The sequence below is a fragment of the Hetaerina americana genome, unplaced genomic scaffold, assembly GCF_022747635.1.
Source record: "Hetaerina americana unplaced genomic scaffold, ioHetAmer1.1.p SCAF_119, whole genome shotgun sequence".
NCBI classification, from domain to species: Eukaryota; Metazoa; Arthropoda; class Insecta; order Odonata; family Calopterygidae; genus Hetaerina; species Hetaerina americana.
This window is the reverse complement of record NW_027286281.1, coordinates 510377-529543: the sequence shown is the minus strand read 5'-3', so window position 1 is coordinate 529543 and position 19167 is coordinate 510377. Positions and strand designations below refer to the sequence as shown.

The 19167-nt window shown below is 41.5% G+C and overlaps 1 protein-coding gene across 1 annotated transcript in view; it reads right to left on the bottom strand.

The window, feature by feature from the left end:
• Nucleotides 1-18734, bottom strand: part of LOC139685616 (rho GTPase-activating protein 45-like) — a 78289-nt gene extending 59555 nt beyond the window's left edge. Inside the window, exons 1-2 of the mRNA XM_071582554.1 lie at nt 18633-18734; nt 3582-3882 (exon numbers count right to left, since the gene is read on the bottom strand). Of these exons, the coding sequence (XP_071438655.1) occupies nt 3582-3843 (262 nt within the window). The 5' untranslated portion in view covers nt 3844-3882; nt 18633-18734. The remainder of the gene's footprint in view (nt 1-3581; nt 3883-18632) is intronic.
• Between the last annotated feature and the right edge of the window lie 433 nt (nt 18735-19167).

The following is a 19167-nucleotide window of genomic DNA, read 5'->3' as shown; positions in this document are numbered from 1 at the left end:
CTAGAAACCACGACTCATGCGAGGCAACAGTTAATCTGCTCACCACCCACTCAATGCACAAAATAATAAGAACGCCAAGAAGGGGAAACAATATTCTTGTTTCCCCTTTGATTAACCTCACTGAAATGATCTTACAATTAGATGCAACCGAAGGTATAGGTGACCACGAAGCTATTTTAGCCTAAATACAGGCGTCCTTATTTAAATTGCAAAACCCAGACGAAAGATATAAATAACTTTTCTATTAATGGAACTTCGATGCTTTTACCAACGAATCTAAGGAAAAGCCTATATTTTATTCATTACGAAAACGTACAATGCTGGGACTGAAACCGCACAAAAGTATTTGTTAAATTCAATTAGACACGCTATGAAGACATAATCACTAGCAAAACAAAATACGACCACACAGGTAATGTACTTAACTAGCGCACCTAAAAAGCGCATGTTTTTAATAACTTCTTTCAAAACGTCTATACTCCCGACACTAACGTACCCAGTGACGACCCATTAGAAAGAAATATTAAAAGACATTATTATTAAGTACAAAGTCTCTCCGCAACAACTCCACCACATTAAAGTAAACAAATCTCCTGGGCCGGCAACTATTTCCGCAAGAGTACTGAAAATGAGAGCGGTCGAAATTGGGCCCTTCCTAGAATACATACGTATTTACAAATCGATTTCGGAAGACATAGTTCTCCGGGACTGTAAAATAGCTAACGCCACACCTATCTTTAAAAGTAGAAATAAATAGGATCCCAAGAAATACCGATCTATTTCTCAAACCTCCCTCTCATGTAAAGTCACAGAACAAATCATTTTTATAAACGTCATGAAATTGCTCGAAACTCACAACCTTCCAACCGACAAACGACACCAGTTCAGGAAGGAAAACGCCGTTGAGCGATTTTTATACACGATGTTCTGCAATTTGGGGAAGGAACCAACAAGTAAATACAATTTTCTGGGATTTTAAAAAGGATTGGATAAAGCTCTGCGCGCTAACTTGATGCAAAAATTGCAAGGGTACGGACGAAATGGTAATTTAATAAATTTGATTCTGGACTTTCTTGCCAACTGCAAACAAAAAGTAGTGATATACAGCTCAAGTTCTAATTATGCTTAAAGTAACATCCGGTATTATATGCCCATTACACTTTCCTATTTGCATTATTGATGTGACCTCAAGCATAAAAATTAACATAAGACTATATGCCAATGACATTAATCTACAGCAGAAATAGCGAATGACCCAGATCGCCAAATATTAAAATATACTTAATGTTTCAGATGAGGGTTTATTTTCTGCATTCCGAGCGAAATGAGGTAGGTACATTAATGTTGTCATAGTGAAAACCTTTCGGGTCTTCCCCCGGGTTAGTGTCTCCATTGCTACCGAAGTTTCGATAGCCGACTCGATCAACATCCCTAGGGCTTCTGAAGCCTTGAGGACGATGAACCGAGTCGGTTATCGAAACGTCGGCAGCAATGGAGGCACTAACCCGGTAGAAGGCCCGAGAGGAATTCACTCGGCAGTTATGGTGAGAAAGCATAAGATATTTCATCAATGTTGTCAGCGTTTTCCTGATTCCATGCGGAAAAGTTTACAGATGGCGGAAAAATGCGTTATTAACGAAGAGGATGAGGATAATTTCCGTTTCTAGTGAGGTCTGTAGTTGATGTAAATCTTCATTCAGTTTGTCTTTCGCGTCTAAAATGCGGTTGCCAAAAATACACTGATAAACATTAGGATTTATGAGAAGACAATTGATCATATGAGACGGAAAGGTTACAGAAAAATGTTATCTTCCGCTGGTTAGGCCTCATTCAGAACATGTTGCCTGAATATGGGATCCTCATTACGTTGCATTGAATGCCAATTTAGATCGCATGCAGCGTAGACGAGTTTTACTTGTAAATCGTTGTTATGGTGAACTGAGTAGAGCATCATTATATTACGAATCATTCATGGGGCGAAGGTAAAATCACATATTTAATCTGTCACATAAATTGGAAAAATGTCTCTCGGGCGATGATGTTGAAAACGTGCTCCTGGCCCCGTCGCACTACGGTAGGAGAGAACACGTCAATAAAATGAGAGAGAATAAGCGTAGGATAGATTGATTTAAGATGCCATTTTTCTCATGAACAATAAGAGATCAGAATAACGTCATCCTAGGGGGGAAAATATTTAGTGTCCAAAGTAGTCTGGTGTGTAGTCATCCCCCGCCACACACTCTGGCGATGGCTTGCAGGGTTCCTTGTGCATGTAAGGATGAATCAAAGGGAAGGGATGCGGAGAGAGAACAGGGATTTGGAAGATAGGGGTGGCAATGTGGTCCGGGTCTGAATGTTAGCTATTGCGGCCGTTGAATTATTTTTAAATTATTTGTCGGGCTAAGGCGAGGAAAAAATGGAAGCAGATGTGACGGCCGGAGTGAAAGTGGAAAATGAAGTGTGTGGATGTGTGATGAATGCGTGCGATGTTCGCTGTCGGCCGATCGCGAACCCCATAGGGTATATACTGTCGCAATTTATAGCGTGTGGAATTCGATTGAAGGCTTGTGAGCAGATGGGGAGTGGATAATTGATACGTCGAAGCAGTCATAGAATATCTTGTAATGAATCTGGGAGTGGGTGGGCATGGGGAGGTGGGAGAGGGCAGAAGACTCCTTGCATGTAAGACGATGGTTATTTATGCTCGTTAAGGGAGATGTTTTACATCCCCCAGCATAACACCCGGACATGCCTATGGATAAGGCGCATGAAGCTCATTGAATAATGAGTTTAACTTTAGGATGATAGGGAAAAATGTAGTGGGGTGTTGTTTTGTTAGGTCCAGAAGAGCAAACTAAATGTGATTTGTTTTCTTTGAATCGAATTCGCATTCTAGGTCAGCTCACTCAGCTATAAAAGAAAAGATGAAGATAATCCATGATCCTAAGCAATGTATACATCATTTCTTTGAATAAGCCTCATACAAAATTAAGTATTTCGGCAATTTCGGAATGCATTTTAGGATTTTACAATAGTTTGCATGAGAAAAATTGTTTCGCTCTGTGATTTTTTCGAATTGCGATTCAGATTCTTTACCGAATTATGCTCGTTAAACGAGGTTCCACTGCGCCAAATTTGAATTATTAACATATTTATTTGTACCTAAAATTAAGATATCCTCAATATTTATATTTTATGGCTGGCGTTGAACCACTTCCTACCACAAACCACAGTAACGTCTTGTTGGGTACTATGCAGATCATGCAGCAGTAATTTCAACGAGTGTTTTGCATTATTTAGAGGATTGAGTGACCTGGAATTTTGTAGGTGTCATAATGCTCCGTTTGTTATGCTGCTTACTTTATCCTGCAATATTACAACATGTGTAATCATGTTGAGTCAGTTTCATTTATTTTAGCACCAAAAATAACAAGTTAGTATGAGTAGTTAATACGCTTTTTTGAATAATGATTTCAGATACTTAAGTGAATAATTATTAGTTACTACGGCAATCTTAGAGGAGATTTCGATATGAATTCCATACGCACACAATTAGTTCTATAAATATACTAATAGCTCACCATTTTCTTGGCTGAACACTCTCTTCAGCCTTCCGAGGGCTTCTTTGAACATCCTCACATCATGGGTCAATGCAGCTATTTCTTCTTGTTCCACAATTGGACTCTCCGTGCTTCCCTCGGAGCTTATACTGGCCATAGAAATGGATGGCGATTCACAGCACGGTATTCCTACTCCTTGCGATATCCGACGTGGAGTCACTTCTCCACGACAAGTCTCAGCTGTGCCTTCGGCTGGTGACTTCTGCATTGGCCCCCCATCCATTGCCTTTCCATATATTCATGTGCAGCACCACCTCTCCATCTGGAACATAGAGAAAGAAAGGGTATGCCATGAATATAACTTATAAAGCTTGTGGGATATATCAAGTACACGAAGACCTGCAGATGTCCCTGCAATCTAGTGGAAAACTTATGACACTAATAAGCCATGAATATCAGTGCATGGGATACTAAAGAACATTTAGTAATGATCATCAGTGAACGAAATGTGACAAACGAGATAGGGACATGAAGTAAAGACTAGCTTTCGAGCAGCACTGCCAATCAATTTCAACGCCAACTCATTTCCTCCAGGGGATCGGGATGGTGCGGCGGCTAATGTACTGGTTTCTCACCCAGAAGGCCCGGGTTCGAGAGTGGGAAGTGTTAGGAAGAAGAGCGAGACAGGGGTGTCCGTTATCACCCATGTCAACGTTTATGCGAAGAATATGGTTAAAGAGGCGTGGGAAGAACTGGAGGTAGTAATGAAAATCGGCGGGGCATTCATAAAATCAGGTTTGCGGATGACCACACTTTAGTTAGCCAGTCAACCAAGGTATTTTGTAATCAGTAGTACTTGGGGGAGGCGACCGACAGCTAAGGTCATTTGCGCCATTGGGGATGGGCAGGAAAGGATGAAGGAAGGAGAGAAACCCGTAATTAGTGGTAGCATTGTAGAGCGCATTGGAAAATCAGTGCAATAAGTATGGGATGCGAATAAAGGATACCTGTAGATGTAAATAAAGAAAATGTTTTGCGGTTTTCGAGAATGAGAAAGGCTAAGTTAAACTTTAAAATAGTAGGACAAAAACTAGAACTGGTGGGACAATTTACCGATATCGGAAATGTTTTGGACCAACATTTTCAAAGTAGTAAATAGATAGATAATTGTCTTTATTTTGGGGCGAGATTGACACTATGGAGATTATGCTCTCCTCTACCACCTAACCCCCTAAAAAGAAGTAGGGACACAAAGAGAAGAATTGTATTAGACAATGAAGCTTTCATAAGGAGAAGGAAATTGATGGCAAGTACTTTGAGTAAGGATGTTATGAAAAGACACGTTAAAAATTTGATGTGTAGCGTAGTTTTGCACGGCAAGGAAGCATGGCCACTGAAGCAGGATAATAGACGATTAGATTGAAGGCTTTTGAAATGTGGGTGTGGATACAGATGGATCGGGCGAAGTGGACAGAAAGGGAAACAAATGAGGAAATGCTAGGCATGGTGTGGTAGGAGAGGGGGAAAACCAAAGGAGGCCGGAAAGATGGATGATCCTATTGATGAAGATGAAGAGCATATTGACCGGCACTGGGATGTTGAACCCTATGATAGAGAGGAGAAATTTGGGCAAGCAATGAAGGGCTAGGAATAGGATAGGGAATCTGGATGGAAGGGAGTATGCTGAATTGTAGATGGGCCGAGTGTTGGAATGTAGATGGGATAGTGTTTGATGTCACGTGGAAGGGGCAAACTAATAATTTTTACTAGTTTCTGGGCACCTCCCTTACCCTTCCCAAAGTTCGAGTTACAGGACAGAATACTAATAGTATTTATACATAATTTTATGAAAATAATTAGTATTTATACCAATTATCTCTTTAAGTGAATACTGAACAAAATTAATCACTCTCTTTTCCATCGTACCCAAGTAATGCCTTTGTCCCATGTTAAATCACGCATAGGTTATACATACGAGGTCTGCCCAATAAATACTGGAACTGAGGCCGTAAAAATATTGTTTTGCAACATTTTGTCTAAATCGATTTTGTCCCCTTCGACGTACTCTCCATTCGTTGCTATGCACTTATTCCATCTTCTTTGACACTGTTTAAAGCACCCTTGGAAGTCCGTCAGCCTTTTTAGTTTTCTCCTCGTTTCTTGCTTTATTGTGTCCACATCCTCCCAGTGATGTCCCCTCATCACATTTTTGCATTTTGGAAATAGGAAAAAGTCGCAGGGGACGAGATCTGGCAAATGAGGAAGATGGTCGAGGATGGTGATTGAATTTTTTGCCAGAAACTGGCGAATAATCAATGCTGAATGTGCAGGTGCATTGTCATGGTGAAGGATCCATCCATCGCCTTGAGTCAAATTTGGTCGCACAAGACGCACGCGATCTCTCAAACGCTTGAGAACTGTAAGGTAGAACTCGGCATTTACCGTTTGTCCTTCAGGAAGAAATTCATGATGCACAACACCTTCGACATCAAAGAAACCCAGGAGCATAACTTTGATTTTCGATTAGCTTTTTCTTGATTTTTTAGTTGGATTTAATCCACTTGAAAACGGATGTTTTCTTCAGAGTATTATCACCGTAAACAGCTTTCAGTACATTTCAATTAATTTCTTGATAACTTTTACCACCGTACTTGCCAAAGAACTTGATATGTTGATTTGTTACTCCATTGGATTCGTCAATTTCCATTTCAGGCAAACAGCAAAAACGAGGACTGCAAAAACTAACATAACTGGCACCATACGCACAGCTTTACGATCCGCCAAGCATAGACGGCTTATTGGGTCTCAGGCAACTAGCGCTGCTAGTGGGCGGGGTTATAGTCCGCGTCACAGCCGCCAGATTGCACCAGTTCGCGTATTTATTGGACATATTTCGTACACATCATAGTTCCATAGACTCTATTTTGCATTTCTTGGGACGGGTGTCACTACTGACGGCCTTTCGGCAAAAATCCTCCATCATAAATGTTAGGAGTGAGCCCATATACCTGTAAACTCTTCCTTCCTTTTATCTCTAAATAACCTCGATGGCGGCAGGGTAACCTTCTTCCCTGCCAAACCCGAGATAGTGGGTTCGATTCCCGCCGAGATGGATTGTCATCCACCTAGGTTGTGGGTGTTTGTAATTATCTTCAATTTCATACTTAGGGCTAGGTCTAGGCCTAGGAAGGGACAATATAGCCTCCATCTCGCCCCAATAAAGGACGTTAAATACATTAAATAAATGGTTTTATTTATATTAAATTATGTCCTCTAAATCTAAATTTCTGTGATGAATGGCTTGGTATAAAAGTCAATGCAACAATTTGCGGCATCTCCCGCAGTTTCTTTGGAATTTGTTGGCATAAAAGATTAAATTGAGCAGAAGCTCAACTTGGAATAGTCCCATAAATATATAAATCTCGTAAAATGGGAATTATAAAAACGTTTGGCTAAAAATCAAAGAGTGCGAGAGACACGAAAAGAGATATGGATTACCAGGGAAACACTTCGTTACTTAAGCCCCATTCCACAACTTTTCCCCATTCCACACTCGAGGGTATAAAAGGCGAACGCTTTTCCCCAGTCGGCACTAGAGTTAATGCACCAACAATTGATAACTAGTTCAACAGATGGTTCGTCTTCACTGGATCCTCCACATTAGATACACCAAAAGCAGTGGGGAGACTTGATTACCCATTATGCTTTCGGAATTATCTTCACTTTTTCTACAGGTTTTGGAACCGAGTCACGGCGCGAGCGGGCCAATAATAATACTCGGCTTCGTATTCTGCGATTTGGCCAATAACGATAAGATACAGTGGATACGGGTGAACGTTTCTCTGATACTCCACTGGAACAGGTTTTCATTGACCGACGTTTCAATGGACAACCCGTTGGTTGTCCGACTCAATGCTGCACTGAGGATGATGGACGAGTTGTTAATCGAAACGTCGTCAAAGGAAGTCCTGACCCGGTGAAAAACCCGAGAAACCTTCAGCCAGATTATTCACCAGGAAAACACCAGATCATTTTTCACAGTCACACGATACAACACGAACCAGAGCCAAAATCGAAATTTTTTCGCGAATTTCCGCCAATAGATTATTTACTTGAAGGGATATTTCCGCACTCCAGGCTAATAATTTGCTAAATATCTGACTGATAATTAGATACGTGAAATGATTTCAGCCTGATTTCGAAAAGGTGGCCATTCAGGGTGAGAATGATGCTTATTTGAAGAAATTTGAGAACGGTCAGCTTAACCAAAAATGGCTCCCTATGTATCAATAATACGATCCCGTGTTCATATGTTCACAAGTCCCAACTTAGCTTCGTTAACCGGGTAAAATATTTTGAGTGATGATCATTAAATTATTTTTACCCGACTTTTATGAAGGATAGGAACACGGATGTAACGGCTTTCGTCTAAGTGGGCACAAATAAATTTTATCGTGTATTTACATTGTAGATGTATATTGCAAGTATCCCCTGCACTAAACAAAGTAAATACTATGATGACAACTATTTGACTCGGGTTCATAAAACTGCTGTTGGGGAAATGTAATGAAAACGTTAAAGGGAAGTGTTATTTTGCTCTAGTTAGACCTCATTTGGAATATGCCGCAAGTATTTGGGATCCTTGAGAGAAAATCTGGCAAACAGAATTAGAAAAAGTGCAGAGAAAATCCGCAAGATTCGTTAAAGATTGTTATGATAAGAACACAAGTGTGACAGGTCTCTTAGGGGATTTATGCTGGGAGCCACTTGAAGTAAGAAGAGAACAAGCGTGACTTAGACATTTAGAAAGGTTCAGAACAAACGAGTTTAACTATGACACTGAAGGAATTGTAATGGCCCCACACTACTTAGGTAGATCAGACTACAAAGATAAAATAAGGGAGATAGATTCCAGTACAGATAGGTACAAATACTCATTCTTTCCCCGAACAATCAGATATCAAAATATTAAGAAACCGAAGTCACTTTAGAAATATTGAAAACATTGAATTTACAAGTCGGAAAAAATAGACACTTCAAGGATATTAGTTGTATTTGTAGGTGCATGTGTATGCTAGTTGGTGGTTTGAGTGTTTGCATGTGTGTGGGGTGTAAGTGTTCTTGCATGAGTGTATGCCATGTTTTGTTTGCGGATATTATAAATTTATGGCTTTTGTATGCGGTTTTTTTCTTTGTTAATTACGCGTGGTGTCCTAACGCCCCCCGCCACACGCCCTTGCTTGCAGGGTATTAAGTAGATGTAGATGTATTAAACCTTATTGTAGCCTTCCTCTCGAGGTATCTTACCCTTATTTCCGAACAATCAAGGAAATAAAAGTTCAGTCATTTTAAAAACCCACCACCTCCCTCAAAACACCTCACCCCTATTCTATCTATCTATCTACATAATGACCCGCAAGCCGCCGCAAGGGCGTGTGGCGGGGGGTGTTAGGTCACCAACCGTAATTCAACTATTCAACTGTTTCCAGCATTAATTACTTCCCTTCAATATCCACCGCTCTTTCAGAGGAACAAAGTTCCGGAGGAAGATACAATTTAGTTCAAACAATTTCACTACAATCGTCTTGGACCTAATGCAACCTTAAACTCAATCCAAAGAGGGTTAGCAGGCAGCTAAAAAGCTTAACAATCGTAAGTGTTGAAAATACCTCTTTTTTTAAAGGATATTGTTCGATACTTGTTCAGATACATTTTCCGAATGGGCCGTTAAATATGTGTGGACTAGGACCGAGGTAGAGAGTACGCATACGTTTGAAACACGAGGCGGCATCACATGCAGAACACAGTCGACAGGGTCTTAGATTATAATAGCAGTTTTGCACCGACTCTTATTAACAATCGCATTTTTTGTGATACAAGTAATAAAGACCGCGTCCTCTTTTTTAAGGGGTTTCGACGCACATGGCGTGTGATACGAGTGTGTTGAAGATTCATGTTAGACCTTTTCGCTTATTCTCTTGGCTACAGGGAAAGAGAGTACCACATACCATTTATTTACTACACAAAAATAATAACAGCATCAACACGTTGGGTGGTGACTTTAACCTTCCTGGCATCGATTGGGACAGCAATAGCGTTAAATCTCGGACCCGCGATCACGAATCTTGTAATTCCTTAATAAAATTGGTTCAAAGAAATTCCCTCCATCAAGCAGTACGCATGCCCACCCGTGGAAAGAACAAATTGGACCCATTTCTGGCAAACACGTCTGAACATAGTATTAGGATATCAACTGACAAGGGCTTGAGTGACAATAAAGCAGTTAATATCAACTTGGACGTAGAAATAAAAAATATTGTTAAACAAAAAAGAAAAATTTATAATTACCATAAAGCAGACTTTGAAACTTTTGCCAGTCAATTGAACTCTTCACTAACCGAGTTCAAAACGCGCTTAAGTCAGGCCACCGTGGAAGAAACTTGGACACAATTTGTCAATATTATACAAAAAGGCATCACAGATTTCATCCCTATAAAATACGTTAAAGCAAATCGCGACCCCAGGTGGTACAATAAAGACATTAAAAAAGCCCTTCGAAAGCAGAGAATGTCACACTCTAGGGTGACGAAAGCGGTAGACGGTAAGACATCATTCTCGGAGAATAAACATTTATGGGACAAGTATAGATCCTCTAAAATTTAAACCAAAATACAATTACGTAGCACCTTACTGGACTTTAAACGTGAAGTACTTTGCGAGAATTTGGACACTAACCCCAAAGCTTTCTGGTCATATGTTAGGGAAGTTAATTTATTTATCGACTTAATTGGGCGAGGTTGAGACTAATAGTCCCTTCTTCCACCTAACCCTACATGACAGACATTATATTGAAGACAATTACGCACAACCAAGCCCTAGGTGGAAGGAAATCTACCTAGGTGGGATTCGAACCCGCGACCTTTTGGTTGGTAGGCGAGGACGTTACCCCGCCGCCACCGAGGCCGGTTGATGGGGAACTGTGGCTTGCTTAAGGGATTGTAACAATATAATTCATACAGACAGTGAGGGTAAAGCTAACATCCTAAATTCATTCTTCCAAAGCGTTTTCACGAAAGATGTTGCCACTGCATATCTTCAAGAAACAATACATACTCAACCCATGGAAAAAATAACAGCGGACCAACAAGGAATTCTCAAAGTACTTAATGAGATTAAACCCAACAAATCCCCGGGTCCCGAAAATATACCAGCTAGGGTGGGTGATAAAACATTTAGCTCCTAACATTGCCCCGTACCTTGAATTTATATTTTTTAAATCCCTCACGGAAGTCCCTAAAACTTGGAAAACCGCGCAAATAACGCGTTTTTAAAAGTGATGACAGGGAGGACCCCAGTAATTACAGACCTACTTCTTTCACTGCTATATGTTGCAAAATTTTAGAGCACATGATTGTCAGTTCAATAATAAGATACCTTGATAACATTAATTTTTTAAGTGACAATCAAGACGGATTCAGGAAAACCGTTCATGCGAAACCCAATTAGGATTATTTGCACATGAATTACTTTTATCGGGTGAGAGAGGTAGGCAAGTGGATGCAATCTTTTTTGATTTTTGAAAGGCGTTTGATGAGGTTCCCCATCAAAGTCAGGAAAGGCTGGAGGCCCGTGACAGCTGGCTCCCAGCTTTTGAGGAGTACGATCGTTCATTTGCGAAAACTCTATAACGTGCCCTCGATACGCTCCGTTATGCACTAGTTATTGGAACAGCGCCATCACATTTAGCGTGAAACTAGGCAAAACCGGGAAAGAGACTCATGACATGCTCAAGGCGGCTTATGGTGATAACGCCATGGGTAGATCGGGTGTTTTTGAGGGCCGCAAGTCTTTTCGAGAGGGTAGAGAAGATGTCGAAGACGCCGGAACTTCAGGACGCCCTTGACTTCAAAAAATAACAAAAATCTTGACAGAGCTAATACTTCGTTGGACAGATATCGCAAATTAATTGTTAACATGATTACTGATGAACTTGGCATCCCTAAAAGTGATGTGCATCGACTTGCGACCCGAAACATGGGCATGAGAAAGGTGTGTGCGAATTTGGTTCCGCGAGTACTCTCGGACCAACAAAAGGAAACTTGCCAGCAGACTTGACAGGTGTTTCTCGAACATGAGAGTTAGGATCCAAATTTTTTTAGACAATGCCCCTTCAGACTCTTCCTCTTCCCCCGCCTACAATCCGCCGCCTGAATGGACGTCACCGCGGCTCGGAAGAAACGTTACAACAGACGGTGACGAGGGAGCTTAGCAGGATACCGGGTGTCACCTTCCGGAAGGCATTCAAATTCCATTTCTTGGCCGCATTTCACTCAGGATACCACAAATATTCTCCGCGAACAAAATCAAGACAGCGTTTCAAAAAACACCTTGAAAGCATAATGGGTTCACCCAAAGAAAAAATTGGTAGTATGCAACAAAGCAGGGCTAATGAACTCAGTTGCACGAACTGCAACGCCATCTACATTGTACAGACAGGGAGGTCATTTGATATTAGGATTAAAGAACACCGATGAAGCTTCAAGAAGAAAGACAACAGATCCCAATTCGCCAGAAACCTTTTGGAAAAGAATCATACCAGTAACTTTACGATGAACATTCTTCACACGGAAAAAAGAAAGGACGCATGTTGAATGCTTTGGAGGAGTTGGAAACATGACAATCCCTTCAGTCAGACAGATTTGAGGTGGTCGACGACACAATATACCTCTCACGTTCCTCCCTTCTAAAATTCCTAAAAGACTCCCAAAGTCTTTCCGCGCCAACCCCACCCCCACCAAGGCAGTGATGACCATCGACCGTCCCTTAATGAGGGTCAAACTATTGCGGACAAACACTCCCCCCCCCTAATTAAATGAGGAACAGAATGTGTTTTTCCACTGTTATTTCAAAGAACAATAGAGGGATACATTGTGTTCTTCATTTAATGAACGTGAACCTCTGCAAAGTTGAGCCATCAACCATCGAATACATACCCCCCTCCCTTATCCAACTAATAGGTTTCTGCCCCAGCACTCAACTTACTCCCTCTCCCTCACCCCCCTACCATCCTACCCAATGGGAGCCAAGCTATATAAGTAGAAAAATATTTCATGTATATCAACTGATGATGATGATGCACAGCATCAAAACCATGGTCGTGTGAAGTATCAAATATTTATGTGGAAGTGCAAAGTTTCTTTTTCTACCCTCATTAAGAAACAAGAAGCTTAAAAGAAAAATTTAATTATTTAAAAACTGGAACTATAAAGGTTTGGCTGGAGCAACGTGTATATGTGTTACAGAGTGAATTTGATAATTTTAGAATTGTAAACACTGAAATATTAACGGTTTGTGGAACCATTTCTTAACATCACGCGCTTAACACTCAACAGGTCCATTGTCAGTAAATTTTATAAGATAGCACGAAACCTAGATGGTAAATCACGGAAGTTATAGAGATCGATGCGAAGACAAGGGCTATGTGACGCCAAGATGAAAAATGCACGGTATTGTATCTCTAGCGACGAATCGAAAGAGATAATTTACGATTATTATGATATACATTTACATTAAGCGTAAAAATAAAATCTTCGGAAGCGTTAAACGAAGGTAAAAGGAAAAAATATCTGAAAATTTAAACGAGAATCCAGAATTTTTATTTTCCTATGTCAGTGAATTAAGTGAACGGTTAATTCACTCAGAAAATATAAAGGCAAAAGAGTAACCAGCGGTTTAGGTAAGGGCAAAATATTAAATTCCTTCTTTTCAACGAAGTCTCACCGGTTCCGACGCTCAGGAGTTACCAATGAAAAACTAGCACGGTTTCCAAATGGAAACCTGCATCCTGCGAGGCACAACTTGCGCTTTTTTTCATAACTCTTGGGGATTTTGAGAAAATATTTCAGTGGCCGCGGTTTTCCTAGACTTTTAGAAAGATTTCGATAGGGATCCTATAGCTAGCCACTTACAGAGCTTAAAGTCTAAGGCAAAATTAAAAAATAATCTGGACTGAATTATCGGCTTTTTTAATGGTCGGGTACAAAGAGTAGTCAAAGGCGGGTACAAGGATCTAGCTCAAATACAGTAGAAGTCACTTCAAGTGTTCCCCAGAGAAGTGACGTTGGACTTTTTAATTTCTTGTTTACGTTGACGACATTAACTCCAAGATTAATAGCATGATCCATTTATTTGTGGATGAGGCAGTGGTTCTCAGAACCCGTAATTCTGAGGATCAAGTACCTTTAGCCAATGACCTTAATACTCTACATTGTTGGTGCGATAGTTGGTAGCTAAAATTAAGCTTAATAAAGTGCGTAGCAATAAATTTTTGGAAAAGGACCAGTTCCCTCCCGAACGACTGTTGCTTCAAAAATACCTAAATAGAAATTGTACACACGATTAAATATTTAGACCGTACCCTTCCTCAGGATCTCTCTTGGGTGAAACATTTCCGGGAAATAGAATAGCTTGTGGACAAGCTAACATATATATTAAGATTTAGAAAAAGGGTATTGGCAAAATGTGACTAAACGGTTGAAATCATTGTTAGCTTTCGCTAGTTCGACCTCTTTTAGAATATGCTGCTGGTACATGGGACCCTCGTGAAATTGCATCGCGTGCAGCGTAGAGGAGCTACACTTGTAATAATGTATTATGACTAATTGAGGAGTCTATCAAGAGCAATATAAGAGCTAAGTTGGGAATCACTCACTGATCGAAGGTTAAATTACAGATTGAAGCTTTTGCATAATTGGAAGGTCTCTTTAGCAGTAGTAGGTTAGCAGTATTTAAGGTAGCAGTATTTAGGGGAGAAGACCGACTACTGAGGTCATTGGCGCCATAGGGGATGGACAGGAAAGGTTGGTGGAAACCCGGCGTCGGCATTAGCCTACTCTTTACGAAAGGCGCCAAAAAGGGTCCACAGCTTAACGTCCCATCCGACGGACGGCGTACTCACTCAAAGCGCCCTCCGTGAGGCACCTCAAGGAGGGATCGTGACACAACTGAAAAATATTCAACATTTCCGTGATTTGAACACGGGCCCTCTGGGTGGGAAGCCAGAGGGCCCGTTAGGGACGTTAGCTCCCGCACCATCTCGATCCCTGCCTCCTTAGCAGTGATATTGAAAATGTATTATTACCCCCATCGCAATACGGTAGGTGAGATCATACCAACAAAATTAGAAAGATAAAATGTTTAGAATCTAAAGGTATACGATGTCATTTTTCTCACGAATGACAAGGGATCAAATTAATTGGAAGGGCATGGGCTAGGTGGAAAAATTATTTTTCTTATTTCGCGCCAAGGGAGCTATTGTTGGAGCTAGTGCAGTCATTAATCCATCTACCTTTAATTAATGGTCCATCTTCTAAGTAAACTGGAATTCAAGATAGGATAAACAATATTAAAATAATAAAATATAGTGAACCTCTTTAGCGCAGGTCAAATACGTGGGCGTTGCACCAACTTCAATCCGTTTGTGGGCAACAGGCATGAAATAAAATGCGTGACTTCTTTCGTCTATGTTTCATTTTCATGAAACGGCAGAGAGAGCACCTGGCATTTCTAGCGAGGCAGAGGGGATTGTGATGGCACCAAGCTGCAATGATATTTGCGACCAGTGGGATAAAATAAGGGAGACAGACACCCTCTTGGGCGGATTCAAGCAATCGCTCTTCCCTTGCACAAATCGCAATCACAAAAAAATCGGGTGCGGGAGCGGGACAAGTTAATTAACCTAAGGGCTAAAATTATTCATTGACCTAGATACATGTAGCAATTATTGTATGGCGTATCGAGACATGATCGTGCGCGAGTGCTTTTGTACATGGGCTATCGTATATCCAAGTGCATGGCTCAAGTAATATTTCCACATGTACGAGGGCAATCCCAGAAGTACCAGAACCCAACAAAGAAAACAAAAACGTTTTGAAAAAAATGTATTTATTTTTCAACCGAGTCTCCTTTCAGCTCTATACACTTTTCCCAGCGATGTTCAACAAATTCGATACACTTTTTATAATAAGAACTGTCTTGATCCTCAAAATAGCCATTAACTGTCAACATCACTTTTTCATAGTTGGAGAATATTAGACCACCGAGCCATTTTTTTAAGTTTGCGAGCATAAAATAATCCGAGGGGGCTACATGGACGCACAGGGCGCATGAGGTAGCAATTCAAACTTTAATCCATGAATGTTGGCCATTGAAATGACGGATTTGTGAGCTGGTGCATTATCTTGACGAAACAACACTTTCTTCTTAGCCAAATGCCGCCACTTTTGCTTGATTTATTTGCTCAAACGTTGCAATAATTTTGCATAACACGTGCCGTTGATAGTTTTTCCTTTTTCAAGAGTCAATGAAAATCATCCCATGCGCATCCCAAAAAACCGACGCCATGACCTTGCCTGCAGATGAAACGGTCTTCGCCGTCTTTGGAGATTCTCCCTATTGAATCAATCGTTTTGATTGTTCTTTTGTCTCCGGTGTGAAGTAATGGACCCATGTTTCATACATGGTTATAAAACTGTGCAAAAAATCTGCATTTTTCCTGTGAAACTTTGGTAAACACTTAATTGAAACATCTTCACGACACTGGTTTTGCTCGAGTGTAAGCAAACGCGGCACCCAATTTGCACACAGCTTTCTCTTGCCCAAATTTCAGTCAATATGCGATAAACCGCACTTTTTGAAATGCCTACTATATCTGATAGCTCGCGCACTTTCAGTCGACGATCATCCACTATCACTTTGTGGATTTTCTTCGCCGTTTATGAAGTCGTCACCTGATTTGGTCGGCCAATGCGATGCTCGTCTTGACAGCTCGTACGACCTCGTTTAAACTCCGATACCCAATATTTTACTATTGTAAACGAAGGAGCAGACTCGCCCAGAGTAGAATCCAGTTCAGCTTTTATATTGGTTGGGCTGAGGCTTTTCAAATACAATTATTATATCATAGAACGATGACCAATTTTTCCATTTTCATAAATTCACTGAAAACGTTCATTATTGATGGCTGCCAAACAAATACTAAACAACTTGGCGTCTTCAAACTTGAAACATATCCTTTATATATTACGTACTTTCTAATTAAGTGATATTTTGGAAACAATCACCACCGTATCTAGGCCAGGCCGGGTACTTATGGGACCGGCCTCGTATGGCTGGTATTCTGACACTTCCCGCCACATACCCTTAGTAGTGCTTTCGGGGTATTGTGCAGATGGAGTTCTACATAGTTCACCATAGTTCAATGACTACAAGATTGTGACTACCTTCACGATGGGATCAGTAGCATCAACATAGGGACGCCCAAAAGTCGACCTTGGCCAAATAGTCTAGTGACCTAGTATTGCCCCACTCTCCATTTGCCCCATATGGAGCTGCAAAATACCATATTACTGCGAGCACGGGAGCTGTCTGAGGGGATGAAGGAGAGATACGCAGCTTATAAATACTCTTTAGTGATACAATGCCAATGGTGAAACCCACGAAGTATGTAAACAGGTAAAAATAGATGAAAAGCGAAGAAAATTGTGAATATACAGCTGCGAGAAAACATGAATGGCGAATTAACATAAACACATTTTCCCCTCCTACCCTATAAAGTCTAATGTCACTACAATTTGAACATTTCCGCATACGTTACAAAGAAAGAAGGAATTGAATGATAAAAAAAGAAGTAATTCTACCTTAAGTCTATGGCATGAGGGACAACAAAATGTCCCCAACGTATAGCTTCAAGATTTTTGGGAAAATTTCAGAAGGCAATTTTCTTCAAAATAAACACCTCCACCATTGCCATCGGATGATTGGTTCAAACTCCTTGGGCAAATGTAGAAGCTATAAGATACTTCAAATCAGTCACTGGAACCCTTCAACAAAAGTTATTGCATTGAAAAGTTATCGTTGGCCAACACATAGAAATGCAGTGCTGGTCAATAAAAATGGGTAACATGCACATCACTGACAATGCCTGCGAAGAAGGATCTTTTTAAAATTCTTCGAAAATCCATTCTCTCGAGATGAGAGATTTTCCCTTCTCCTGTGGCGTATTTAGAATAGATGATGGGTGAAATATTCCCAATTATTGCATATAATGATTTTAGATAAAGGTAATAATCAAGTCGCGATAGAAGCTGAGTAGTCGTCAATTGTCTAGTGGAGGCAAGAATTTCTATTGGAAGGGTAGCATTCCCTCAAATTACTTTTGGGCGTAAGTTATAGGTCATAATTGGAAAATGTCATCCGATCAATAGTATAGCTGACAATGATTGATTCGCCCATACTTTTTCTAGGGCTTGCCAGAAAAGAGGCGAAACCTTCGCAAAATTTCCGTGGGTGATACACAAAGTTGCACCAGCTTCGAGTCTCCTTGGGGTCGCGGAGAGGGAGGAAGAAATCATTTTTCCTCGGGAACTGCCGCCCGCCCATCTCAGCGGGACTGCAGGATCACGGCGGGCGCACAATGGTCCCCAGGGGGTTTGCGGGCGAGCGAGGGAGCGCAAGCCGCCGTGCTCGACTACGGATGTGCACATATTGAGGAATGGGGCTCACATTTGTCTGTCGAGTGAACTACGCGGAAAAATTGAAACGGGGAATAAAAATATTCCAGTCGAAGACGTGGCATTCTATCGTGGCAGGGACTCCAGCGGTAACGTGCAGCGTAGTACGGGGCTAATTTTGGAAGAGGAGGTAGCGGGAGAAATGGCGACGACCACGCGTGAAGAAATTTCCCTCTCCCCTCTTTCCCCTCCAACTCCCTCCCTTCACTCTCCCTTCGCCCCTTTGGAGCCAAGGCTGTCCTGTCTCGGCGAGAAAGCGATCACGGGGCTTCATCCATCGCTTCACGCATCCCTCGACGCCTTCCGCCGATGGATGGCCCGATGCGACCGAAATCACTCCCGCTATCCATTGCCCCCCGAGAGCACATCGAAGTTTGAGCGATCGAGTTCACGGGCACGTGCGGCGGGGGGCGAGTGCGTGAATAGCGTTGGAAGGGCACGCGAGCGATGCTCACATAGCAGGGGATTGCGACGTCGAGGCTGGACCCACTCACTCACTCACCTGCGGGCACCTTCACTGCTCTTCGGCCGAGGGCGGTCTCCTCCTGGCACTCACGGTCACACACTCCTTCCTCACACACAGACGCACTCACCTGCGGGGCCGCACTCGCCAAAGCGCGGCTGCCGGATGCAGAGCGAGCCCCGCGATTATATTTAGCTGGGTCGACGCGCACGCTACGCAGTGGGCTCGCCCGCAACTAGTTACCTCCAACCCTGAAATGTTAATGCTTCCTGTTCTACACTACGGCTATGGAAACGATTTTATTTGGATCATCCAAATCAAAGTGGTCATATTTGATGGGAATTGGAAGAATGACTGCAGATACTTTCTGTCTACGCAATAGCCCGCAAGAAGTCGCTACGGCGGGTAGCGTTGTTGTAGAGCCATCCATGAATGCAGTAATCCATGCATAGACTCAAATGCATTTTAGTAAGTTAGGTATGAATTTGTCCGTGACTGTGTCCATCTCCTTTATTTTATACTATTTATTTCTTAAATAATTCATTGATTAACGTTTTCCCCATAGATGCATGTC